The sequence below is a fragment of the Corylus avellana genome, chromosome 1 (assembly GCF_965113065.1).
Source record: "Corylus avellana chromosome 1, dhCorAvel1.hap1.2, whole genome shotgun sequence".
Taxonomy (NCBI): Eukaryota; Viridiplantae; Streptophyta; class Magnoliopsida; order Fagales; family Betulaceae; genus Corylus; species Corylus avellana.
This window is the reverse complement of record NC_142490.1, coordinates 8,926,216-8,951,697: the sequence shown is the minus strand read 5'-3', so window position 1 is coordinate 8,951,697 and position 25,482 is coordinate 8,926,216. Positions and strand designations below refer to the sequence as shown.

At 38.3% G+C, this 25,482-nt stretch overlaps 1 protein-coding gene and 1 pseudogene across 1 annotated transcript; both read left to right on the top strand.

The window, feature by feature from the left end:
• The first annotated feature begins 383 nt into the window (after positions 1 to 383).
• LOC132169028 (putative disease resistance protein RGA1) lies at positions 384 to 3,746 on the top strand (annotated as a pseudogene).
• Positions 3,747 to 21,016: 17,270 nt separating this feature from the next.
• LOC132169027 (uncharacterized) lies at positions 21,017 to 24,168 on the top strand. Its single transcript, XM_088513305.1, has 5 exons — positions 21,017 to 21,249; positions 21,340 to 22,677; positions 22,978 to 23,559; positions 23,695 to 23,971; positions 24,145 to 24,168. Exons 1-5 carry the CDS (start codon positions 21,017 to 21,019, stop codon positions 24,166 to 24,168), a joined length of 2,454 nt encoding a protein of 817 aa, XP_088369431.1.
• Positions 24,169 to 25,482: the final 1,314 nt, after the last annotated feature.

Sequence of the window (25,482 nt, the reverse complement as noted above, 5' to 3'; positions counted from 1 at the left end):
AGTTGAAATAAATAATATTAAAAATTCATATGCATCTCATATGTTATTAAAAAATAAACACATATCATTTTTATATGCTGAATTAAAAGAAGTTGCTCCCATCCAATTTAAAAGAAAACTCTGTCAAAAACAAAAAGCGAAACCCAAGCTTTTTTTTTTTTTTTTTTCTTCCCTTGGTTGACGAAAAGCCCACCGAGGTGATCAATGATATTATATAGGATTTTAAGAAGTAAAATAGTAGACAAGTGCACATGGCCATATCCCTCAATGTAATTTCTAAGTCAAACTCCATTCCTATATTCACGAATAAAAGGCCTCGTCCAACTCCATCCCCTTCACAGCAAACAATTACCGAACACTTCAAGAACGACTAGCAACAACAAATGGCCGAAGCAGTTCTCTTCAACACTGCCGCGCGCGGGCATGGCGAAGAGCTTGGGCTCTCTAGCTCTGCAAGAGATTGCACTCCTCTGGGGTGCCAAAGATGAGCTTGTAAAGCTCAGGAACACGGTCTCCACCATCCAGTCTGTGCTCTTGGATGCGGAGGAGCAGCAGGCCAAGAACCATGCAGTTAAAGATTGGCTTGGAAAGCTCAAGGATGCCATGTACGATGCCGACGACCTGATCGATGACTTCTCCGTGGAAGTTCTACGTCGGGAAGTGATTACACGGGATAAGAAGGCAAAACAGGTACGCATCTTCTTTTCCAAATCCAATCAGCTTGCGCATGGCCTTAAAATGGGTCATAGGCTCAAGGCAGTTAGGGTGAGACTAGATGCCATTGCAGCTGATAGGATCAAGTTTCACTTTACTGACCGATCTGTGGAGACGCGGTTTGTTGAGACTAGGGAGAGAGAACACACGCACTCTTATGTGCATGAGGAAGAAGTCATTGGGAGAGAAGATGAAAAGAAGGATGTTATAGAGCTTTTACTGAATTTTGATTTGAAAGAGAATGTTTCCATCATTCCCATAGTTGGGATCGGTGGAATAGGGAAGACTACACTTGCTCAATATGTGTATGGTGAGGAGGAGGTTAAAAGACACTTTGATCTCAAAATGTGGGTGTGTGTCTCTGAAGCTTTTGATGTCAAAACTATTGTTGAAAAGATCATAGAATCTGCAACTAAAAGGAGACCTGAAAGCCTTGAGATGGATTCACTGCAACATCGGCTTCGAGCAGAAGTTGAAGGGAAGAGATATTTACTTGTTTTAGATGATGTATGGAATGAGAATCGTGATAGATGGTTGAGCTTGAAAAAACTGCTAGTAGGGGGCATGAGGGGAAGCAAAATTTTGATTACTACACGTAGCACAATAGTTGCAGAGATTACCGGCACAGTATCACCATATCTTTTGAGAGGTCTATCTGATAATAATTCTTGGTCTTTATTTGAGAAAATGGCATTCAAAGACGGGGAAGGGCCTAGGAATCCAAACCTAGTGGAAATTGGAAAGGAGATTTTACAAAAGTGTGTGCAAGTTCCTCTTGCTATAAGGACTATAGGAAGTCTATTATATTTCAAAAATTCAGAAGTTGATTGGTTGTACTTTAAAAACAATGAACTTTTCAAAATACTTCAGCAAGCTGAGAATGATATTTTACCAATACTTAAGTTGAGTTATGATCATCTCCCGTACCACTTGAAGCAGTGTTTTGCCTTTTGTTCATTGTTTCCAAAAGATCATGAAATTGAAGTGGTGATGTTGATTAGGCTGTGGATAGCTCATGGCTTTGTTCACTCATCAGATAAAAACAAATGTCTTGAAGATGTCGGCCGCGAGCATTTTATGCATTTACTTTGGAGGTCGTTTTTCCAAGACGTAAAAAGAAATATGTATGGTGCTATCATAAGATGCAAAATGCATGACCTTAATCATGATTTGGCACAGTTGGTAGCAGGGGAGGAGTACACAACTGGACATCCAGAGGCAGAAAATATAGATGAAAGGACTCGTTATGTGGCATTTGATTCTTTAGATTCATTATGGGATATTCCAGCTCCCTTGCTCAAAGCTAACAAAATGAGAACATTTCTTTTGCCATGTCAATCATGGCATTCTTCTCTATGGAATACGCCAGTTCAGGAGACACTTGAGCAGGATAAGCCAGTCTATGATACACTTATTTCAAGTTTTAAATGCTTGCGTGTTCTGAATTTGAGTCACTCGGATATTCAAAGAGTGCCGAATTCCATTGGCAAGTTAAAGCATCTACGATATCTTGATCTTTCTTGGAATGATGGCATCAAACGACTCCCCACTTCTATAACTCAATTGTGGCATTTGCAAACACTAAGACTTGACTTTTGTAGAGGGCTTCAGGAATTGCCAGAAGACACTAGAAACCTGATCAGTCTTAGGCACCTGGAGGTTTATGAATGTAAGAGCTTGACTCATATGCCATCTGGATTGGGAAAGTTGACATCTCTTCAGACACTGTCTTCATACGTATTGGGGAAGAAAAAAGGTTCTGTTACCAAGCAAAAGGGTGGGCTAGGCGATTTGGATGGGTTAAATAACTTGAGAGGAAGATACGTATCAAGGGTTTAGAGCACTTAAGATCTTCTACAGTAGAAGTTGAGGCTGCAAACTTGAAGAAAAAACAATTCCTTGAAACCCTGGAATTAGAATGGGAACTAGAAGCTAGTGTTGATAGTGATATGGCAATTGTAAATGATGAATTGCTATTGGAAAACCTCCAACCACACCCAAATGTGAGCGGACTACTTATATTTGGGTATGCAGGTATGAGATTATCTAGCTGGGTACCCTTGCTCCCAAATTTGGTTCAAATTACTTTAGTGAACTGTAAATGGTGTGAACATATCCCACCATTGGATCATCTCCCTTTTCTCCAGTCTCTCCGTCTTGATGGGTTAAGTTCACTGGAATACATAAGCCATGACTATAGTGGCTATTGTTATTCTTCCCTAGAAAGACTCGACCTACGAAACCTACCTAATTTGAGGGGATGGTGGAGGGCGGGGGAATTAGTAACAGCAGAGTATAAGCAACCTCATCATCTTCTATTACTTCCATCATTTCCTTGCCTTCGTCAGTTTTTAATCTCTGATTGCCCTAAGATATCCACAATATCCGTCATGATGACCACACCAGCACCAAGGAGCAAAATGGCACCCTCTTCTTCGTCTTCCTTTTCCACTCTCCCAAAATTGACTTACCTTTCTATTATGAGAATGGAGAAACTAGAATCTCTGTCTGGAGAGTGGCTGCGAAACCTCACTTCTCTTGAGAATCTTTCTATTTCGATGTGTCCTAAACTAGGAATATCCTTGTCTCTACTCATTCAATATCTTCCTGCAGTTGAATTTATGTCCATTAGCGATTGCAAGGAACTTCATGTTATCAATAATGAGGATGAAGATGGTGTGCACTGGCTTAGACCCAAAAGACTTGGTTGTCTAATTATAGAAAATGTTCCAAACTTGGTGTCTCTCCCAAGGGGGCTTAAACATGCCACCACTCTGTACCAACTTGACATTACGAACTGCCCCAATTTGATGTCTTTACCAGAGTGGATAGGCAACCTCAAATCTCTCCAGACACTTCGAATTATCAAATGCCCCAATCTAATATCATTGCCTGAAGGGATGTGCCGTCTTACCTCTTTATGTTATTTGACAATTGTAGAGTGTCCGCACTTAGAGGAAAGATGTGAATATGAAACAGGTGAGGATTGGCCAAAGATTTCTCATGTTCCATACTTTTGGAATCAGCTATAGCCAGTATGTGATGGATCAATAGCCCCAGCCTCTTCAGGTATTTAAGTCAATAATAAGACAATAATTTTCTTCATTTTGTTTTGTTGGGCTTCTGATATATTTGATTTAATTTCATGCAGAACCAATTGTGTCATGGAACAAACAAAGGATTAAGAATAGATGCTTCTTCAGACCTTTTGGTGTAAATGAAGATGGTAGTTATGTCATGGTAATGAAGCTCTCGCATTTCCAGTTCTGTTTTACCATTCATTTCATATGCAACTCCCCTGTATGTCTAATTTCTATGTTTCTTTTTCTTTTTCCTTTTCTCCTTTCACTTTCATATAGCATTTATGTTATGCAAATAATGGTAGCATCACGTATCAGATGAAAGAATAAGCTTTATTTATAATAGACCAAGGAATTCTTGCAATAGTCATTCCAATTTGAAATTTTTATAGAAATTCAATAATTTTTCATTGCTCTATTAGGGTTATGTTACGATTCGAAGTGTCCCATATGGTTTAAGTACAATATTAATTATGTGTATATAAGCTCTTGAACATCTTCCCCTTACAAGCTGGTTTTCAAAAGTAAATTCTACCTAAAGTTCGTACCAGTTTTCTCATTGTCAAATCCAAATCTTGTTGACCTATTTGGAAGACTATTGAAGTCGAACTACAAGTGCCTCTATTTATGGATTGATTTTTATATTTCAAATGGAATTTTTGAGTTCTTGTGGAGTTCATTTATTTATTTATTTTCATCCGAAAGCCATGCAAAGAAAAGCAGCAATTCCTGAAATGGAGGATGGGAATCATGATGGGGGATTTCTGCAATATGCTTGGTTATGACACCCTTCCAAGAGATAGACTATGACTAGCTATACCCTCTCATTGCTAAGATGACACAGGCAAAGAAGAGAGACCTGTCATAAGTTTGGCCTTTTTTATTTTGAAAGTGTAATTGCATTCGAACCAGTTTGAGAGTTCATTGCATCTTTGACTTCTTTAGATAAATATGTCAATCGTTAACCAAGATCTTTCATAGACACGTATATGACTGTTATTTCTCAAGGAATGAAATGTTAACGTTGTTTCTTATCTTTCTCTCTAAGGATTTTGATGTTTTGGTTTCTAACTTATCCAATTTACAGATGCAGAATGAATTGAAGCACTAACGGATCTAGATTTAAGACTTGGAGCCTATACAAAACTTCGTCACCCTGCAACTGTGCAGTAAGTTGGCAAGCTAAAAAATAATAACTATATCTCATTACTTTCATAATTATAATTATTCATTATATGCTTGATTTAATCAAACATGTACCAGTACTTGATTTTTAATCCAAATTGTGCCAAGGAGGTGATGTATTCGCTTGCTTGTTTGATATTTTCAAAAGCAGATCGATAATGTGGATGGAAAATCCAATCTAACAACTACAGTACTTTGGAAGTAGCATCTTAAGCATATAAACTCAAAATTATCATCTTTTGGGAATATTTAGAATAAATGTACCTTTAGATTTTTTACTCTTAGGGGAGGTATGTGTATTCTGCTCAATCTCTTTATTCTCCTTCTGTTTTTTTTTTTTTTGTTTTTTTTATTTTTTATTTTTTTTATTTTTGAAACCTATAAACACTTGAATTTACTTTAAATAAAACCTATAAACATTGGTCAAACCCTGTCCATCCATCTTCTCTTGCATTGTTTTGCTTGCATGTTGGTCCATTTACCAGTGAAAAAAAAAAGAAAAAAAAAACTATACTCATGGAAATTGAAAATTTGATTTAGACCCCAAGTTGTTAAAACACGATTATCAAATCAATTATAAAACCACTTACCACAGTCAAAGTCTCCACAATCACAATATACAGAAAATAAATGAATCAAGGTATGGAGCATTAGCATATATGTGTCTTGCTACTAAGGCTTATTTTATTGGATTCTTGATTCATTTAAAATTGATTACTTTTAAATTTGTTAATAAATGAAATATGTCTTGACATTTGTTGCTAGTCAAATCTACATTGGCTATATCGATAGTACTAGTAGATCTGATTATGTGCTCTCTATTAAAGGTTCTGCTGCTGGACGAGCCAACAAGTGCCTTAGACCAACTATCAGAGGTGGTGGTTCAGTAGCTTTAAGGAAATTTCTAAGTGGTTGGGCATGTACTAGGGTAAGAGTTCAAGTCCCAAAATGTGAACTCTCAATTCTATTTGTATTAGCCGTTTCTCAATGATACTCTGATGGAGCCATGTTAGGCTATGACACAGTCGACTTGTGGGAGTACCTGCGGTTTTCATTGTCTAAGCCCCTCTTATGCTGCTTCTATCGGGCATGTGCTACTATGGGATAGTTACAGTTGGTTTTCCCAAAGCCAAAATTCGAAAGCTAGCTGCCCAAGTTCACACTCTGATCTTGATGGGGCATACTTGCAAGCTTGCAGTTATGAGTTTGCAAAAAGTGAAGGAGTCAAAACAAGCTGCAGATAATGAACAGAATCAAATATTAGGAAAGATTTCATGAGTCAGAGATAATCTAAAGCTGGAAATACTATCCTCATTTGGTTTACCCACAGGACTCACGGTTCCTGATATTGTACTGGAAGAACTAGAAGCCCCTCTGCCAGCCACAAAAGGTCTATTAAAGGTTCCAATCTGCTGCCTTCATGACTACCCTAACAAGTCAGATGTTCTTGTGATTATACTTGGGGCTATAACTACAATCATTTTTGGTACGATGCTTCCAATTTATGTTGTTCTACTTTCCAAGTTTTGACGTTTAAAGTTTATTGTCCATTACTGGCTATTCCATCAAAATCCAAATTCTTTTATATGGATAAGCACATGCTGATCAAATGTCTCGGATCAATTTATATCATTAGGGTTGTTCCGGTTCCCTGAAAGATGTGGCTTAAATATCTAAGACTGCAACTTGTTTACCATCCTGGATTTCAAGACAAAAAAGTTGACAAAATACATTTTGCTAAAGATTCAAGGGAATTAATTTGCCAATCCAAAAGCGCCTAAACTTAATTTGCCTGTTTTGCACATCCTATCCAATATTAGAGTGCTACTTGAATTCTATTATGTTCTGAAAAACGCCTAGAGTAGACAATCTATGTTCCTTGAGGTGTCGAGTTGACATGATTTAGAGTTGACAAGTTGGAGTTTGGAAAAGGAATGGGATTTAGGCTTGGGAGGTAATGATACCTAAAAATGTGCAGCACAAAAATTTCAGTCAACTAGGAGGCACTCCCCAACTCAGGCACAACTCCTTGCCATCTTTTTCAAAGTTTTAAAGGGAAGGATGTAATTGTACTCTTGTGTCATTTTTGCTATTTATTTAGGAAAAAGTACACGAAAATCTTAGATTTAAAATCTTGGATAAAGTCTACATATGCTCTTCAAACTACTATCCAATTGATAATGTCTCATCTAAACTATTAATTGCCACAATGTCCCCCCAAGGCTAGCAAAAAGATAAAAATGTCCTTATATATTTTCCAATAAGACAAAAATACCCCTATAAATTTGAAAATAATAATAATTTCTTAATTTTTTTTTAAACGAATTTTTTTTTAAAGCGGAAAATTTTATTTATTTTTTTTAATACAGAAATTTTTATTTGAAAAAATTATAAAACAAAAATAAAATAAAAAACAAAAATGTTAAATTTTTACAAAAAAGAAAAATGGATTTGGAAATTTTTATTTTAAAAAATTATAAAACAAAAATAAAATAAAAAACGAAAATGTTAAATTTTTATAAAAAAGAAAAATGGATTTTTTATTTTTTATTTTTTTTTCTTATAAAAAGGATCTTTTAAAAGAAAATAAAATAAAATTTGGCCACCACCTTGAATTTTTTATTTTTAGTTTTAGTTTTAATTTTCGATTTTTTTCTAGAAGTTTTAGTATTTTTTGTTTTTATTTTACTAAGGGTAGTTTCGTCATCGGGGGCACATTGACAATGTTTAAGTAGTTTATGAGGGATATTGTCACAATTAAAAATTTATGGGGGACATTATCAATTGTGTAGTAGTTTGAGGGGGTATGTGGACTTTCTCCTAAAATCTTTATAAACTGAAGTCTTAAATTGACCAAAGTGAGGGGGGAAAAAACACAAGGGAAATTCTGGAATTTTTTCCTTATAATTACAAACATTCTACTTAAACTATGTAAAAACTACGTAAGATGCTATTGATATTGTTACCCCCAGTGAATATTTGACATGTAATTTCAAAAGAATTCTTGGAATGCTAGTCACTGCAAGAGTGTAAAAACAGAAAAAGAAAGAGAGAGAGAGAGAGAGAGAGAGAAATATGGTTACGAAGTAATTATTTTCACATCACCCATAGCAAACTGTTTAATGAACACCTTATGATACATAGGCATCATGATTTTTTAAGTTTTTAAAGTATTCTACCTTAAAATCTCAACCATTATTTCCAATTTGAAATGGTCTAAATTTTGCTATGACATCATTTGTAATCCTCTGTTGCCCTAGCATGGCTAACCAATGCTCTATCATCTTCATGAGACTGTTTTAGCCCATGCCACTCTTCCCCCTGTCTCTCTCTCTCTAACTCTTAGTTGGTCATCTCTCTTGCTTCTTCCCTCTTCCGCTTACAATAACTGGAACTTTCCCTGTGGCCATGCAAGATTTATTGTTTGTCCGCATGGTCTCTCCTCCAATATTCCTCATCTTTCCTTCTCTTTCTATGGTGATCACCAATCGTTTACCCGCCCCATAAGCCACCGACGTTGATCTAACCACCCTTCAAGCTGCACATTCCGATCTAAAATCGTAGGCAAACATGGTAACCTTGTCCTCAAAGCTAGTAATCCAATACAGACTATCCTTCCGCCTATCACGACAAGAAACATGCCACTAGAGGTTCTCTAGTAGTGGTGTCGCCCAACTACGAGTTGCAACAATATTGTAAGCACATACGATATTGTAACGACAACCATTCTTAGAAACACTTGGAGCGAGGTGAAAAGGTGGGTGGTTATAAACTAACTGCTAACTGCCTTAAAAATCGGTTAGTAAAAACTATTAACCACCTTTATATATATATATATATATATATATATATATTACTTATTAAGTAACAATAGTGAATATATATTAATTGTATAGAATTTATTTAATATACAACATAAATATATTGTTTGTATGTGAAAAAAATAAAAACAAATTACTCAAGAGATTTCTAATGTGAAAAAAAAAAAATACATTTATTCAAGAATATAAAAAATATATATATTACTTGGTCAAGTTAAAAATGTACGTGCAGTAATATGAATTTTAAGTTTCGATGAGCTAACAAAGGAATAGATGGGAGAGATAGGCGCTTTAAGGATTTATATACATTGTAATAAAATAGTCTCATTGTACAAGATCCCGCCCTTGGTTCAAACTAGCATAGCAAAATTGTCATATATTATCAACCTGGAATTGAGCACAAGGTCATAATTTAGGCAGATGGTCCTACACACAAAATAGAATTTGCAATTTGCGGCTCAAGAAATTCACAATTTAATCATTTTGTTTGAGTAATTCTAGAAGCCTCACTTGTGTCTCTCTTAAGTCCTTAGAATGATGTGGCTATTAAAATCACAATTTGATCAAAATTCAATAATAATCAATCACAAATCCAATGGTGATTTTAATAGCCACATTATTCTTGGAGGGACTCAAAAGGGACTTGTAGTATTACTTATTTTGATTTCACCATTTTGTTCCTCCTTTTAGTCACACATGTGACACACCCCCAATTTTTTTTTTTTTTTTAAAAAAAATAAATAATAAAAAATTGCTTCAATGTTCATCATTCCCATCTATAAGTCCAATTTTCATAACTTCCCTTTTAAAGTTCTGTCAAAAAAAAAAAAAAAAGAACTTTCATATTAAGTTGCTACATCTTTGACTCTCTCCTCTATCTTATCCTTACGTCTTAGGATCCGGCTTAGGCCGTGCAAGTGCTGAAATTTTGGTTGGACTTGTAGCCTAGGTCACTCCCACACAGCTTCTGCTAGGTATCAGCTCTGTCACCAACTTTTTCGGCAACTTCATGATATGGTTGGCCGTCACTGAAAAAACTAACAAACCCTCAGTTTGGCTCATGTGTCTCCATATATTTATCGGAGCCGTTAGTCAAAACGTTTCAACCACATCATCTGTTGTCGCTTGTATGAAAAAAATTTTAGAGAGTAGATATATGATATTGGATATTTTGGATGGTTATGCTGGGCTTAGCGTGCCTATATTTTCTCAAATTTACATGGTTGTTTATAGGGATAATTAAACATCCTTAATCCATCTTACAGCGTGGCTTCCAACGTTAAAATCATTACTATTTATGCACACAGTTGGGGAGAAGGAAGTTAAAATTAGGCAACCGCATTAGCCAATGTGTTTTATCACTTTCTCTTTTTATTAGCCATTCCTACTGCATATTTGATGACCATGACATTGGTTAAGCAATATGTGACATTTTCACGAGCGGCCGATGCTAGAAGTGTCGTAGCATTGTGCGTCTTTTTGTTTCTACCTATTGTGGTCGCCTTTAGACAAGAAGTATTGCTTTGGAAGTAGATGAAAGAACCTCCCATTGCAATAATTTTTCATAGCCCAGAAGCCGTTGAAGAAGAACAAAATTCTTCTGCCAATCAAGTCAAAGTGGAGGAAGATACAATTATTGTTGAGTAAGAGAAAAATTCTTTGGAGGATACAGAAACATCTTTCATTGTGCCCATTTGTAACAAACCAAAGAGATGGGAAGACTATGGAATATTGCAATCAGTAATACGCCTTGACATACATATTATCTTCCTTGCACCAATAGTTGGACTCGGCTCATTCTCGACCACCATGGCCTACTTGTCGTGAATTTGTGAGTCGCTTCAATATGACCCTAATATTCATCTTTATCTTGTTGATTAACATATGGAATTATTCAGAGCGAGTATCATGTGGGTTCATATCTGGAAAACTAGTTGTGAAATCTAAAGTTCCTCGCCCCCTTATGTTGGCAGCTGTTCTTTTTCTCTCATGCAACGGTTTGTTTTTCATCGCATTCCTGTTGAAGAATTCATTGTATTTGGCGTCAGTGATCATTGAGTTTACACATGGTGCACAATTGCCTCTGATTTTGGCATAATTTCCGACATCTTTGGCCTTAAGCACTTCTTCACATTGTTCAATTCTAGACAAGTGGCAAGTCCATTTGTGTTCTATTTGCTCACTAGAATGTTGTATCATATAAAGGCAGTGAATTTAATGAAATGGAGGATTTAGGGAAGCCATTAGATTGCAAGGGGAAACAATGTTTTGGCTTATCTTTATCTAAAGATGAAGCAGAAGAGACAATATAAGAAGGTATTTGATTGATTCCGAAGAAGGAGTAAAATAAAGAGTAGAAGAAAGTATTTGTTGACTTTTGAAGATAAGGTAGAAGAGAGAGTAGAATAAGGTATTTGTTGGATTTTGAAGAAAGAGTAGAAGAAGATCTATGTTGGATACTGAAAAGGAAGTAGAAGAGAGAGTAAAAGAAGGTATTTGCTGAATTTCCAAGAGGGAGTAGAAGAAGGTATCTACTGGATTCCAAATAGGAAGCAGAAGAAATAGTAGAAGAAAGTATTCACTAAATTAAGAAGAGGGTGTAGAAGACAGAGTAGAAGATATCTGCTTGATTCCAAAGAGGAAGTGGAATTGTGAGTAGAAGAAGGTACTTGGTGGATTTTGAAAAGGGAGTACAAAATAGAGTAGAAGAAGAAATTTGTTGAATTTTGAAAATGGAGTAAAATAGAGAGTGCAAAAAGCATCTACTGTATTTTGAAGAGAGAGTAGAATAATGTATCTGCTAGATTCTAAAGAGGAAGTACAAAATTAGGAAGTGATTGGCCTGTGTCAATCACTTTTGGAACTAGCTTTGGTGTAATAAATATCCATAAATTTTGGAAGTGAGTGACCTCTAGACTTGTAGTCGAGGTCACTCCCAAACGGATTGAGCTAGGTATCAGCTCGATAAAGAACTTTTTTGGCTACTTCGTGATACAGTTGGATGTCACTGGAAAAACTAAAAAACACACAGTTTGGCTGATATGTCTCCATATATTCATTGGAGCTGGTAGTCAAAACTTTTCAACCACATCATTTGTTGTCATTTCTGTGAAGAATTTTCCAGAGAAGAGATATATGATATGAGGTATTTTGGATGGTTATGCCGGGCTTAATGCACCTATATTTACTCAAATTTATGCAGCTGTTTATAGGGATAATTCAACATCCTTATTCATTCTTCTAGCGCGGCTCCCAATGTTAATATCGTTATTATTTATGCACACAATTGGGGAGAAGGAAGTTAAAATTAGGCAACCACATTAGCCTAATGTGTTTTATCACTTTCTTTTTCTATTAGCCATTCCTACTACATATTTGATGACGATGACATTGGTTAAGCAATATGTGACCTTTTCACGAGCGGCCGATGCTAGAAGTGTCATAGCATTGTGTGTCTTTTTGTTTCTACCTACTGTGGTGGCCTTTAAACAAGAAATATTGCTTTGGAAGCAAATGAAAAAACCTCCCACTACAATAATTTTACACATTCCAGAAGCCGTTGAAGAAGAACAAAATTCTTCTGCCAATCAAGTGAAAGCGGAGGAAGATACAATTATTGTTGAGCAAGAGAAAAATTCTTTGGAGGAGACAAAAACATCTTTCATTGTGCCCATTTGTAACAAACTGAAGAGAGGGGAAGACTATGGGATATTGCAATCAGTAATACACATTGACATACATATTATCTTCCTTGCACCAATAGTTGGACTCGGCTCATTCTCGACCGCCATGGCCTACATGTTGCAAATTGGTGAGTTGCTTCAATATGACCCTAATATTCATCTTTATCTCACTTATTAACGTATGGAATTACTCAAGGCGAGTATCATGTGGGTTCATATCTGGAAAACTAGTTGTGAAATTTAAAGTTCCTCGCCCCTTATGTTGGCAACTGTTCTTTTTCTCTCCTGCAACGGTTTGTTTCTTATCGCATTCCTTTTTAAGAAGTCATTGTCTTTGGCGTCAGTGATCATTGGGTTTACACATGGTGTGTTGTTGCGTCTGATTTTGGCCATAATTTTTTACATCTTTGGCCTTAAGCACTTCTTCACATTGTTCAATTCTGGACAAGTGGCAAGTCCAGTTGGGTTCTATTGCTAAATAAACAACTCACTGGAATGCTGTATCATATAGAGGCAGCGAATTTTATGAAATTGAGGGTTTGGGAAAGCCACTAGATTGCAAGGGAATACAATGTTTTGGCTTATCTTTATCTGAAGATGAAGTAGAAGCGACAATAGAATAGGGTAATTGATGGATTCCGAAGGAGTAGAATATAGAGTAGAAGAAAGTATTTGCTGAATTTTGAAGATAGGGTAGAAGAGAGAGTAGAATAAGGTATCTGCTGAATTCCGAAGAGAGAGTAGAAGAAGGTATTTGCTAGATACCGAAGAGGAAGTAGAAGAGAGAGTAAAAATAAGGTATTTGCTGAATTTTGAAGAGGGAGTAGAAGAAGGTATCTACTGGATTATGAAGAGAATGTAGAAGAGAGAGTAGAAGAAAGTATTGGTTAAGTTCGAAAAAGGAGTAGAAGACAGAGTTGAAGGTATCTGCTTGATTCAGAAAAGGAAGTAGAAGAGAGAGTAGAATAAGGTATTTCATAAATTTTGAAGAGTGAGTACAAGAAAGAGTAGAAGAATGTATTTGCTGAATTTAAAAAATGGGAAAATTACAGTTTACCCCCCTAAAGTTGACAGCGTTTTTCAATTCGAACACTAAAGTTTCAATTTTTGCAATCCACCCCCCAAAGTTTCAATTTTTTGCAATTTGACCAATTGTATCCAAAGCTTCCTATATTGCCCCTAATTTTTATTTTTTAAATTTTTATAAAAAATTTTTAAAAAAATTCGGGGTGGTCGTAGCCACCCCTTTGGCCATCTGGCCATTTTTGCACCCCCAATTTTATTTTTTTTCTTCATAAAAATAAAAATAAAAAAATAAAAATTATGGGCAATATGAGAATTTTGGGATAATATTGGTCGAATTGAAAAAAATTGAAACTTTGTGGGGGTGGATTGCAAAAATTAAAACTTTAGTGTTCGAATTGAAAAACATTGTCAACTTTTTTGGGGGGGGGGGGGGGGTAAATTGTAATTTTTCCTTAAAAAATTGAGTAGAATAAAGAGTACAAGAAGTATCTGATGTATTTTGAAGAGAGGGTAGAAGAAGGTATCTGCTAGATTCTGAAGAGGAAGTAGAAAGTTAGCAAGTGACTAGTCTTTCAATCACTTTTGGAGCTAGTTTTTGTCTAAGAAAAGTCTAGAAAATTTGGAAGTGAGTGGCCTCTAGACGTGTGGCTGAGGTCACTCCCACACGACTTATGTTAGGTATCAGCTCTGTCACCAACTTTTTTGGCTACTTCGTGATACAGTTGGCCGTCACTGGAAAAATTAAAAAACCCATAGTTTGGCTCATGTGTCTCCATATATTCATCGAAGTTTGTAGTCAAAACTTTTCAACCACATCATTTGTTGTTGTTTCTGTGAAGAATTTTTCAGAGAGGAGATATATGATATTGGGTATTTTGGATGGTTATGCCGGGCTTAGCACGCCTATATTCTCTCGCGTTTAAGAGAGTCATAGAGGAGGTAAAGGCTGAGTAAGAGTGGTGACTTTAGGGCTTTTAGAGAGGAAATGAGTGTTGCGAGAAACAAGGAAGAGAGAGGGGATTGAAAGATTTAGGTTAATTTTGAATGGTTGAGATTTAGATGAGAAAATCCAAGGGTTGAAAACGGAATAGAAGAAAAGGGCTTTGGAAAGAGTGTTGGTCTAGATTCTTGTTAGCTGAATGCAAATTATAAGGAAGTAATGGCTAGGATTGACTTGGGGTAATCAAATGGTGAAGGAAAGAATAATATGTGGGGAGAAAAAGATGGCAAGGTAGTTTTTAATGTGGGAAATATTCTGACAGGTCATTTAGAAATTATATTTTGGAAAAAAAAAATTAAAAAGTATAATATTTCTCTTTTAAATTGCTAGATACTGTTATTAATCATCTGCATTTTGTCTACATACTATAGTGTGTAAACTACATAATAATATAGATCATATACGCTAAAGTGCTTTTTAGGCATTAGGATTACAATGACTATTTATCTTGTCTGCATTTATTTTACATAAATGCCCGCATGCACACATAGAAAGACTATATACATTTATGTATTTATTTATTTTCATAGGTTTGGACCCTTTACACAAAAAATCTTGGTTCTATCCTTGTGTGGCAATCCTAAGAGAGAGAGAGGGCCGATGAAATGAAGTAGATGATGGTTCTCCCTTGAAGCTTATCAAGCTACTGGTCTATCTTCAGTTGGGTTATCAATTAACACTGCTAAAATGGAAGGATAGGGAGAAATGGTTTGGTCAAAGACGAAATGTTTCAATTTTGCTACACACAAGGCAAGAGGCAAATGGACATCAATCTTCCCAGCATTTCTTATGTTGACCACTTTAGGTACAACATATATTTTGCCAATGTACTCCAATGACATCAAGAAAATTTTTGGATACAACCAATCAATGTTGAGTACATTGAGCAGATACTGGTACAAGTATTGAAATTTTGTCAGGACTTGTAGTTGAGGTCATTCCCACACAGTTTGTGTTGCTCATTGGCTTTGTCACTAATTTTCTAGGCTACTTTATGATATGGTTGGCTTTCACCGAAATAATTCACAAGCTAGAATTTTGGCTTATGTGTCTTTATATGTTTATTGGAGCCCATGCTCAGAATTTTGCAGTCACAGCATTTGTGGTCACATCTCTCAAAATTTTTCCAACGAGGTGATCTATGTTGTTGGGTTTGTTCAAAGGCTACCAAGGACTTAGCGGGTCCATTCTTAGTCTAATTTGCTTGGCCATTAATAGAGATGATTCAGCATCTTTGATCCTTCTCTCAGCGTGGCTTCTAGCATTAGTATCCCTATCAGCTATGTACATAATTAGGGAGAAGAAGGTTAATATTAGGCAACAGAAAGAGGTTAATGTGTTTTATCATTTTCTCTATCTATCATCCACTCTTGTTGCCTATTCGATGACCATGACCTTGGGTAGACCGCATTTAGCCTTCCAAGCTGTTTATGTTGGATTTGCAGCAATGTTGTGCATCTTATTGTTTTTACTTGGTGTGGTGGCCTTAAGACAAGAGGTAGTCCTTTGGAAGGAGATGCAAACACTTCCCACTGCAATAATTGCTGTGGAAGAATAGAATTCTTCGGAGGTGACATAAACCTCTCCTTTTGTTGCCATTTCTAACAAACCGAAGAGAGGAGAAGACTTTGGAATATTGCAAGCATTGTTGAGCATTGACATGCTTATTATATTCCTTGTAACATTTGTCAGACTTGGCTCATGCTTGATCACCTTGGAGAACATGCAGCAAATTGGTAAGGCGATTCAATATGAGCCTAAGATGGTAATCACTTTTATCTCGCTCAATGGCAAATATACATGGGGGCGACCCAGGGGCGGCCGCCCCCCGGTAAAAAAAACAAATTTAAAATTCTTTAAGCATTTTTATGCCAAAAATTTAAGGGTGCCCCTGGTAATTTCAATTTTTTGAGTCAGATGTGGGTCTATCATGTGCTACAACTTGCCCACTATCTCATTTTAATAATAAACAATTAGCCCTTCATATGCTACAACTTCTCTCCTATATTAAAAATAATTTGTCTCCAAGGGATAGCTCAATTGGCTATGAACCACGCCTCATGAAGCGGAGGTCACTAGTTCGAATCCCCCCTCTCCCCTTCCCTTGGATGGACATGTCAAAAAAAGAAAAATAATAATAATAATTTTATCTCTCTCCATGCATGTGCTACAAACCGTTGGATGCTATTCACCGGTTTTGATGCTTTGAGGAAAAAAAGAATAAAGAAAGAAAGAATAAAAAAAAAGGAATAGAGAAATAATATTTACATGATAGGGAAAGATTATTTAAATGAGATAATAAAAGTGATAAGTTAAAATGGTAAGCCGGATGTGGGTGCTTTAAAAAAGTAGGTAGCTAAAATAGATAAATGTGATTTTTTTTTTTCGGCTAAATTTAGACTCTAGTCTCTTTTCTTTAGACTCTAGTCTCTAATGTGATTTATGCTTTGAGATTTGGGGCTTTTCTAAAAGAAATAGCAATAGGCTAACAGCCCACCAAAAGGTATTCATTTTTCTTAGACACTACTAGTCATTTAATTGTGCTTAATTTATTTCCCAAGTAATTTAAATTATTATGTGTTTGTGACGTCGTTAGATGAAGATTTTTAATAGTTACTTTGATTTTTGTTTTTTTTTTTTACATATATTACATGATACATATATTATGGTATAAGTTACTTTTTGATTGTATTTACCATATTGTAGGAAATAAAATTATTATTATGTTTTATTATTTTTTTGCGCCCCTAGTAACTCCAATTCCTAGGTCTGCCACTGCTCTCCCTGATTAACATATGGAATTTCTTTAGGCATGTATTATGTGGGTTGATCTCTGAAAAACTAGTTAGGAAATATCAAGTTCCACGCCCCCTTATGTTGTTGGCTGCTCTTTTTTTGTCGTGCATCGGTCTACTTTTCATCACCTTCCCCTTCAAAGATTCAATGTATTTGGCATCGGCGATCATTTCGTTTACACTTGGTGCACAGTTGCCGTTGGCTTTGTCCATAATTTCCGACCTCTTTGTCCTTAAGCACTATGCCACATTGTTCAATTGTTGAAAAGGGGCAAGTCCACTTGTGTTATATTTGCTAAATAATTAGTTCACTAGAAGGCTCTATGATCTAGAGGCAATGCAACTGCATGGACTGGAGGGTTTGGGGATCTCACTTGTCTGCAAAGGGAAGTAATGCTTTGGCCTGTCTTTTACATTTATGGCCATTGCAACATTTTTTGGAGGTCTTCTACCTTGATTCTGGCGGCAAGAACGCAAGAATTTTATCAAAGTAATATATACAGGAGGTATAAAGGTGACAAGTAGGAGATTAAGGTGGTATCATCTTCTGCTAATCAAGTGGTGGTTTCCACTCCCTCGACCGATCGATAGCTCATGATCAATATTGTATTACATTATGTTCTACTCTAGGTGATTATGCATAATTTGGTTATCTCTTTTGGTTTACTGTATAAGGATTGGTGATTATATATAATTTGGCGATTATCCTTAATTAATTGTTTAGTGACTATAATGAGCTTTCAAATCCTAAGTTACATGCCACAATTGCTTGTCTGAAAACCTCAGTTTAGCTTTGTTTGTCCAGAGCAAAATAGGACATTTAGCATGAGGCTGGAATATTTACACATAATATGGCCCACAATGTAAAATTAATTTACCCAAATATAGGCCCCACTATATAAATTTTGATAACAATGCGTTAAGAGTATTATATATCTTCTATCCAGAACAATCGGACAACGTTGTTAGAAAGCAAAAAATAGTGTTTTAAGAGGAAAAAGTTAACAAAGGGAAAAAAAAACATACAATATCTTTAAAATCACCCAAGCATGCTCAAGAGCCTACAAAATTATCAGCAATGGTATCATGGGGTGATTTTCATCTTTTTATTGGGGGTTATTTCTTCATCTTTAAATTTAATAAATCTTGTCTTACCTATTAAAAAAATAAAATCCTATAGAATTAATTAATGCCACTTGTGGCAGGCGCGTGGGTGGCGCGTGTGATCTATTAGGGTGTCTAGATTGTTTAGTTGTTCGGTTGGTGTTATGGCTGATGTGAGAAGGTGGTCTGTGGAGTCCAAGAAGTTTGAGTTGCTGATAAAAAGTACAGGGGTGAGGATATTTGAAAGAAGCAGTAGGTTGCAAAAATCAATTTTTTTGAAAAAAGGATGAGTTGATGTGGTTGGAGCGCATTGTGGAAGACTTGGTGGTAGGGGAAACGTCTGAGGTTTTTTGGGACCAATCTAGAGCAGGGTTTCCAAGGATAATAGCGCAGAAATGTTCCAATAGGAATGGGCGTTTTCTGACGGTAGAAGAGTTTGATGGTAGGTAGAGAATATGTTCGATTATTGTACCAGAAGGACGAGTTGGACAAGGTTGGGAACGTTTCATCTCTGAGGTGCGTCTGGCTAAGTCCTCCCTGTGCGAGGTCACGGAGGTCAGGGTAGATAAGAAGAAGTTTGAGGGGGCGGGAAGAAGGAGTTTTGCGGAAGTTTTGGGATCGTCATTGAAACCAGCTGATGATTGTTTTGTTGATTACTCCAAGCCGATTGCCAGGGTACCTAAATGGTTGAAGGAGGCTGCTGCAGTGAAGGATAAGCAATTCCATGCTCACACGGAGAAGGAGATGGGCTTGCACAAGGCAAGTATTAAGGCGAAGATTGGCAGGGGTGGCGTGGAGGGACCAAAGAAGAACCAATCTTCTGACGTGGTGGGATTGGGCAACTTGAAGGCAGGGGAGCCACGGGATGTTCGCAACTGGGCTCCGACGAGCAGGATACCGCCTCCGGAGGGTAGTTTGAATTCCTCGGCAAAGCTGACAATATCGGAAATTGGAGCTGATCACGTGAAGGGATGGGAGGGGGTAGGTAGGCTCGAAGTGCAGCACTGGTTTCGTGTGAAAACTGAACTAATTAATGTGAAGGAGTCGTTGAGTAGGCTGAGGGGAGAGATTGACGTGGGTCTAGATAGGATTGAATTTGTTATTAAAAATCTGGGAGAGAAGAATGATTATTCTTGGGCTGGAGGGGCGTGCGTCTGTGGTCTGGCAGGAGGGACTTCATCCAAGAAAGGGGAGGCCCAGCCCAAGAAGATGAATATGGAGGGTGATGATTTGGAGGGGAATGATAGGTCTAAGAGGGGAGGCCAACGGCCCACAAGAAAGCTTAAGGGCAAAAAGAAAGTGGTGGCTGTGTATAGGCGTAGGAAGGTGGGCCTGGGTCTGGGTTAGACCAGCCCAAGCTCGTCAGGTCTTAACTGGGTAAGACCCACGGGGTCCTCTTACCCGTCAAGATCGATCGGTTCACCGGAGGGTTGTCGAAGGAGTCCGGCAGGTGACCCAGGTGCATCGACGCCGGCTTCAGTGGAAGCTTGTACTGTTGGGCCCGGAGTGTCTTCTGGGGGGAGAGAACGTCGATTCAGGCCGGAAGTAGCTGTTGTACTCAGGAGGTCGTGCCAGACAAAGCCGGAGAGGCCGGAAGGAAGACTTTTTCGTGTTAGATAACGCCGAAGAGGCCTTTCGTGGTGGTCGTTGGTGTCACAGAACTGGTCGGCGATAAACCTAGTGCTCCGGCGGTCGTGATTACGGATAGGGGGAAGTCTCTGTCAAATCAGACATCGCCGGAGGTGAATTTCTTGAGTGCCGCTGGTGAGAATCTTGAGTGGGTTGAGCCCGAGGAGGCGTCTGGAGCTGGAGGATCGCCAGGGAAGGTGGTTCTGGGAAGTGGGGACGCTGCCTTGCACCAACGGATGCTGGTGATGCCAGATATAATAAATGAGGGTATTCTGGTGCCCTGGTCAGCCGGCGAAGTGATACAGGTTGACAGTCAGGCAAGTGAGGGTCTGGGTCATATGCAGGAACAAGGAGATAATGGCGGGTTGAATGTTTTTTGTTCCTATTGGGATGGTGATCCTTCTAATCTAGGATTCAGGTGCTCAGGCTTGACTGAGTCTCGAGGGACTGGTCAGATGGTAGCTTTGAGTTCTGGGGGGGAAGTCAATGATGATGCTAGAAGAAAGGAAGATGGGAGGGCATGGGCGGGTGGAACAGAGAGGCCTTCACCTTTGAATAGTTATGATCCTAATTCAGGGGGTGCGGCAGGACACTCAGATTGGGTTATTCAATGTGCCAATGAAATTTATCCGATCTTGGGGATTTCGTTTGTGGGTCATAAGCTACAGCTGTTAGCATTGCTAAATTCTCTGGAAGAGGAGCGCCGAAATAATGGAATGGTAACTAATTCAAGTAGTGGCACTAAGGGGAAAAGGGAGATGAGGAATTTGGAGTGCTCGGTGAATTATGATGCTAGAAGTGGGAGCTCGACTCGGGGTAACAGGAAGGGGAGGGGGAATGTCGGAGTTTTATTAAGATAAGTATACTTTCTTGGAACGTAAGAGGGTTGAATAAGAGGGACAAACGCTTGAGGGTGAGTAATTTGCTTAGGGATTGGAACGCAGATGTTGTTTGCCTTCAAGAAACCAAGATACGGAGTATGTCTAGAAACATTGTTCGTAGTTTATGGAGGCGAAATCATGTGGATTGGTGTTGTTTGGATTCGAGTGGAGCCTCGGGTGGAATTTTAATCATGTGGGCTACTAGGGTGGTGGAGAAGATCGATGTCTGTATAGGGGAGTTTACCATTGCTGTGTCTTTCAAGAATGTGGTAGATCTCTCGGTGTGGGCATTTGCAGGAGTGTATGGTCCAAATCTTGATAGGGATAGAAGGTTCCTTTAGGACGAGTTGGCTGGTGTTCTTAGTTGGTGGAACTTGCCATGGTGTATAGGGGGAGATTTCAATGTTACTTGATTCCCTAGTGAAAGATCAGAAGGAGCTAGTCTGGATTCTGCTATGATGAGCTTCTCTGATTTTATTTCTGAACAAGGGCTTATGGACTTGCCTCTTGCAGGGGGTGCTTGCACTTGGTCAGTTTCTCAAGATCCTCCGCTATGGTCTAGGATCGATAGGTTTCTTGTTTCTCCAGAATTAGAAGCCTGGTTTCCTGGGGTGAGGCAGAAGAGGCTTCCTCGTCTTTGCTCAGATCGCTTTCCAATCATTCTTGAGTTGGGGGAGGTATCCCAGGGGAAAAGGCCGTTCAGGTTTGAGAATATGTGGCTTAAGGCGGATGGGTTTGTTGCCTTAGTGAAACAATGGTGGGATTCTTATGAGTTCCAAGGTACGCCGAGCTTTGTTTTCGCGTGCAAGCTCAAGGCCCTGAAGCTGAATCTGAAGACTTGGAATGAGGAAGTGTTTGGTAATATTGAGAGGAATAAGAGGGTGCTTCTTGAAGATCTTCGGGTGTTTGATGAGCACGAAGAAAGTATGGCTTTGATCGAGGAGGAGTTAGCGAGGAAGGCCGAGGTTGTGAGAGAATTAGAGAAGTGTACTCTTATGGAGGAGATAAGTTGGAGACAGAAATCTAGGGTGTGTTGGTTGAAGGAAGGGGACAAGTGCACCAAATTCTTTCATTCCATTGCCAACTCTAACAGAAGATTTAACTCGATAGAGACCTTGATGATTGGGGATAATCTTTCTTCGAATCTGGATGAGATTAGTGAGCATATTGTCGATTTCTACCAAAAGCATTTTACTGAGCAACACAATTGGAGGCCCTTGGTCGATGGTATCTCTTTGGATTCCATTTCGGAGGAAGAGGCTAGCTGGTTGGAGAGAGATTTTGAAGAGGAAGAGGTTAAAAAGGTCGTGTTTAAGATGAATGGCAATAAGGCATCGGGTCCTGATGGGTTTTCTTTGGCTTTCTTCCAAGCTTGTTGGGATGTGGTGAGGGAGGATATTATGAGGGTGTTTAGTGCTTTCCATACTGGAGGGATGTTTGTAAAGAGCCTCAACGCTTCTTTTATTTCACTTATTCCGAAGATTCCTGGTGCCACCAATCTCAAAGATTTCCGCCCGATTAGCCTTGTGGGAGGTATGTATAAAATTATTGCCAAGGTTTTAGCTAACAGATTGAAGGTTGTGTTGGATAAGATCATTTCCAAGTCGCAAAATGCTTTCATCAAAGGTAGGCAGATTCTAGATCCTATCTTGATTGCTAATGAATGCCTTGGTAGTAGGCTGAGATCTGGGGAGCCAGGGGTCCTTTGCAAAATGGATTTGGAAAAAGCTTATGATAATGTGAATTGGGGCTTCTTGATGTATGTGCTAAGGAGATGTGGTTTTGGAGGGGTGTGGTGTTCTTGGATTCAACATTGCATTTCCTCGGTGCGGTTTTCGATTCTGGTAAATGGGTCTCCCAAAGGTTTTTTTAGCAGCTCCAGGGGTTTGAGACAAGGGGATCCTCTCTCTTCTTTGCTGTTTGTGTTTGTGATGGAGATTTTGAGTAGGATGATTTCGGCAGCGGTTCAGAGGGGGCTGTTAGAAGGTTTCAAAATCGGCAACACTATAGTCTCTCACCTTTTATTTGCTGATGATACCTTGATTTTCTCCAATGCTAGGCCTGCCCAGTTACGTTACTTGCGGTGTTTGTTTCTGTGGTTTGAAGCTGCTTCAGGGTTGAAGGTTAATTTGGCTAAATCGATGCTTATTCCGGTGGGGACTGTGGAGCACGTGGATTTGCTAGCCGGTATTTTAGGGTGTGAGGCGGGTACTTTGCCAGTGAAGTATCTTGGTCTCCCGTTGGGAGGCTCTTATAAGTCCAAGCATATTTGGGATGGAGTTATCGAGAAGATTGAACACCGGTTAGCTAACTGGAAATGGTTGTATTTGTCGAAAGGGGGTAGGGTCACCCTTATCAAGAGCACTCTTGCTAATTTGCTCACTTATTACTTGTCTCTTTTCCATATTCCGGTGAGTGTTGCTAGGCGCATTGAGAAGCTTCAACACAATTTTCTATGGGGAGGGATAGGAGAAGAGTTCAAATACCACTTGGTGAAGTGGTCACAGATTTGCACTCCGATCATGGAAGGAGGGTTGGGTATTAGGAACTTATTGGTCTTCAACTGCGCTCTTTTAGGGAAGTGGTTGTGGCGTTATAGGTCGGAAAGAGATGCTTGGTGGAGAGTTGTGGTAGATGCGAAGTATGGAAGTTTATGGGGAGGGTGGTGTTCTGTTGAGCCTGGAGGGACGTGTGGGGTGGGGTTATGGAAGAATATTAGGAAAGGGTGGGAAACTTTCAAAGGCTTTACGAGATTTGAAGTGGGGGATGGGACTAGGATTAGCTTTTGGCATGATTGGTGGTGTGGAGATTCAGCTCTCAAGATAGCCTTCCCGATCCTTTTTAGTATTGCATGTGCGAAGGATGCCTCAATTGCGGATAACGTGGAGATGCTAGGTGGGTCCATTAAGTGGAATGTGAGATTTTCCAGAGAGGCTCATGATTGGGAGGTGGAGGCCTTTGCCTCCTTCTTTCAGGTGTTACATTCTACTAGAGTAAGAAGAGGGTCGGAAGATAAATTATGGTGGAACTCCTCCAAAAGAGGTACTTTCAAGGTAAAATCTCTCTTTTTCTCCTTGGCATGTTCGGAAGGGAGGAGGTTTCCTTGGAAGAGCGTGTGGCGGACACAGGCTCCCCCAAGGGCAGCGTTTTTTGTGTGGTCGGCAGCTTGGGGGAAAATTCTAACCTTAGATAATTTCAGAAAGCGAAATGTGATTGTGGTGAACAGATGTTGGATGTGCAAGAAGAGTGAAGAGACGGTGGATCATCTTCTTCTTCATTGTGAGGTGGCGTCTGCTTTGTGGAGTGCCTTTTTTGGCCGTTTTGGGTTATCATGGGTGATGCCTAGTCGGGTTTCCGAGTTGCTAGCTTGCTGGTGGTCTGCAGGAAGGGGGGGGGGGGGGAGTGCTGCAGTCTGGAAGATGGTGTCTATTTGCTTTTTTTGGTATATATGGAGAGAGAGAAATAATAGGTGTTTCAAGGATGTGGAGAGGTCTTTTGAGGACACTTTAGCCTATTGTTTCTATACTCTCTATCTCTGGACTGTAGCATATGTTTTTCCGGTTTCAATTAGCTATGATGATTTCCTTGTACGCTTTTCCCCTTCTAGTTAGGTGATCCTAGTTGTATACTTCCAGTGTACTTTGGGGCGCCTCACGCTTTTAATAATATCAGTACTTACCTATCAAAAAAAAATTAATGCCACTTGCAATAGTGTAGTAAAAAATATGAAATTACAAGCATGATTACTAAATGCTCTGTTACATTGGCTTTATAGATTAATCCAAACCAACACCCTCCTATTGAAACTGTTACTTCCACTAACAATTTTTACAACAATGAAATCACTAATTATTTAGAGCCTGTTTGAAATTGCGTTTGATGAGCCTAAAATGCTTTTAACACTCAAAAAGTCCGTTTGGAGAAAAAAATTTATTTGGTAAAAAAAATTAAAAGCGTTTTAAGGGTCCAAAAAACTTAAAAATGGTTAAAACACACTTTTGACAAAAGCTTAAAAATAAAGCTTTTGCCTAAAAGTGCTTTTTGACTTAAAAGCTCTATTTCTCAAACGCAATCTCAAATAGGCTCTTAGTAACATTTGGTCACTTCGATTCAGAATTTCTTAAAATTTCGAAAAAATCGCAGATTATTAAATTACAAAATTTAGGTTTTTCTTCTAGGCATGCTATAGGTATTGGAAGTTGGAACACTTGAAAAATGCCACCTACTAAAAATGTGGTATATTATAGTTGAAAATTGAGTATATTTTTCATCAGGTTTTTGTTCTTTTTGTTGTAAAAAGGCTTTAAACTAAAAACTCATTTTTTTTTTTTTTTTTTTTTTTTTTTAATTTTCTAAAGAAAAACGTCTTTACAAAAGTGAATGAGAAGTTTTATGCGAGGAATTTTTTTTTTTTTTTTAACTGCTTCGAAACGTATCACATTTTTAATAGGTGTCATTTTACAAGCGTTATGTTTACTAAAAATAACCTAAATTATATAATTTGAAAATTTACAATTTCTTTGAAATGAAAAGGGATCGTAATCCCACTTCACTTCACGCGTAA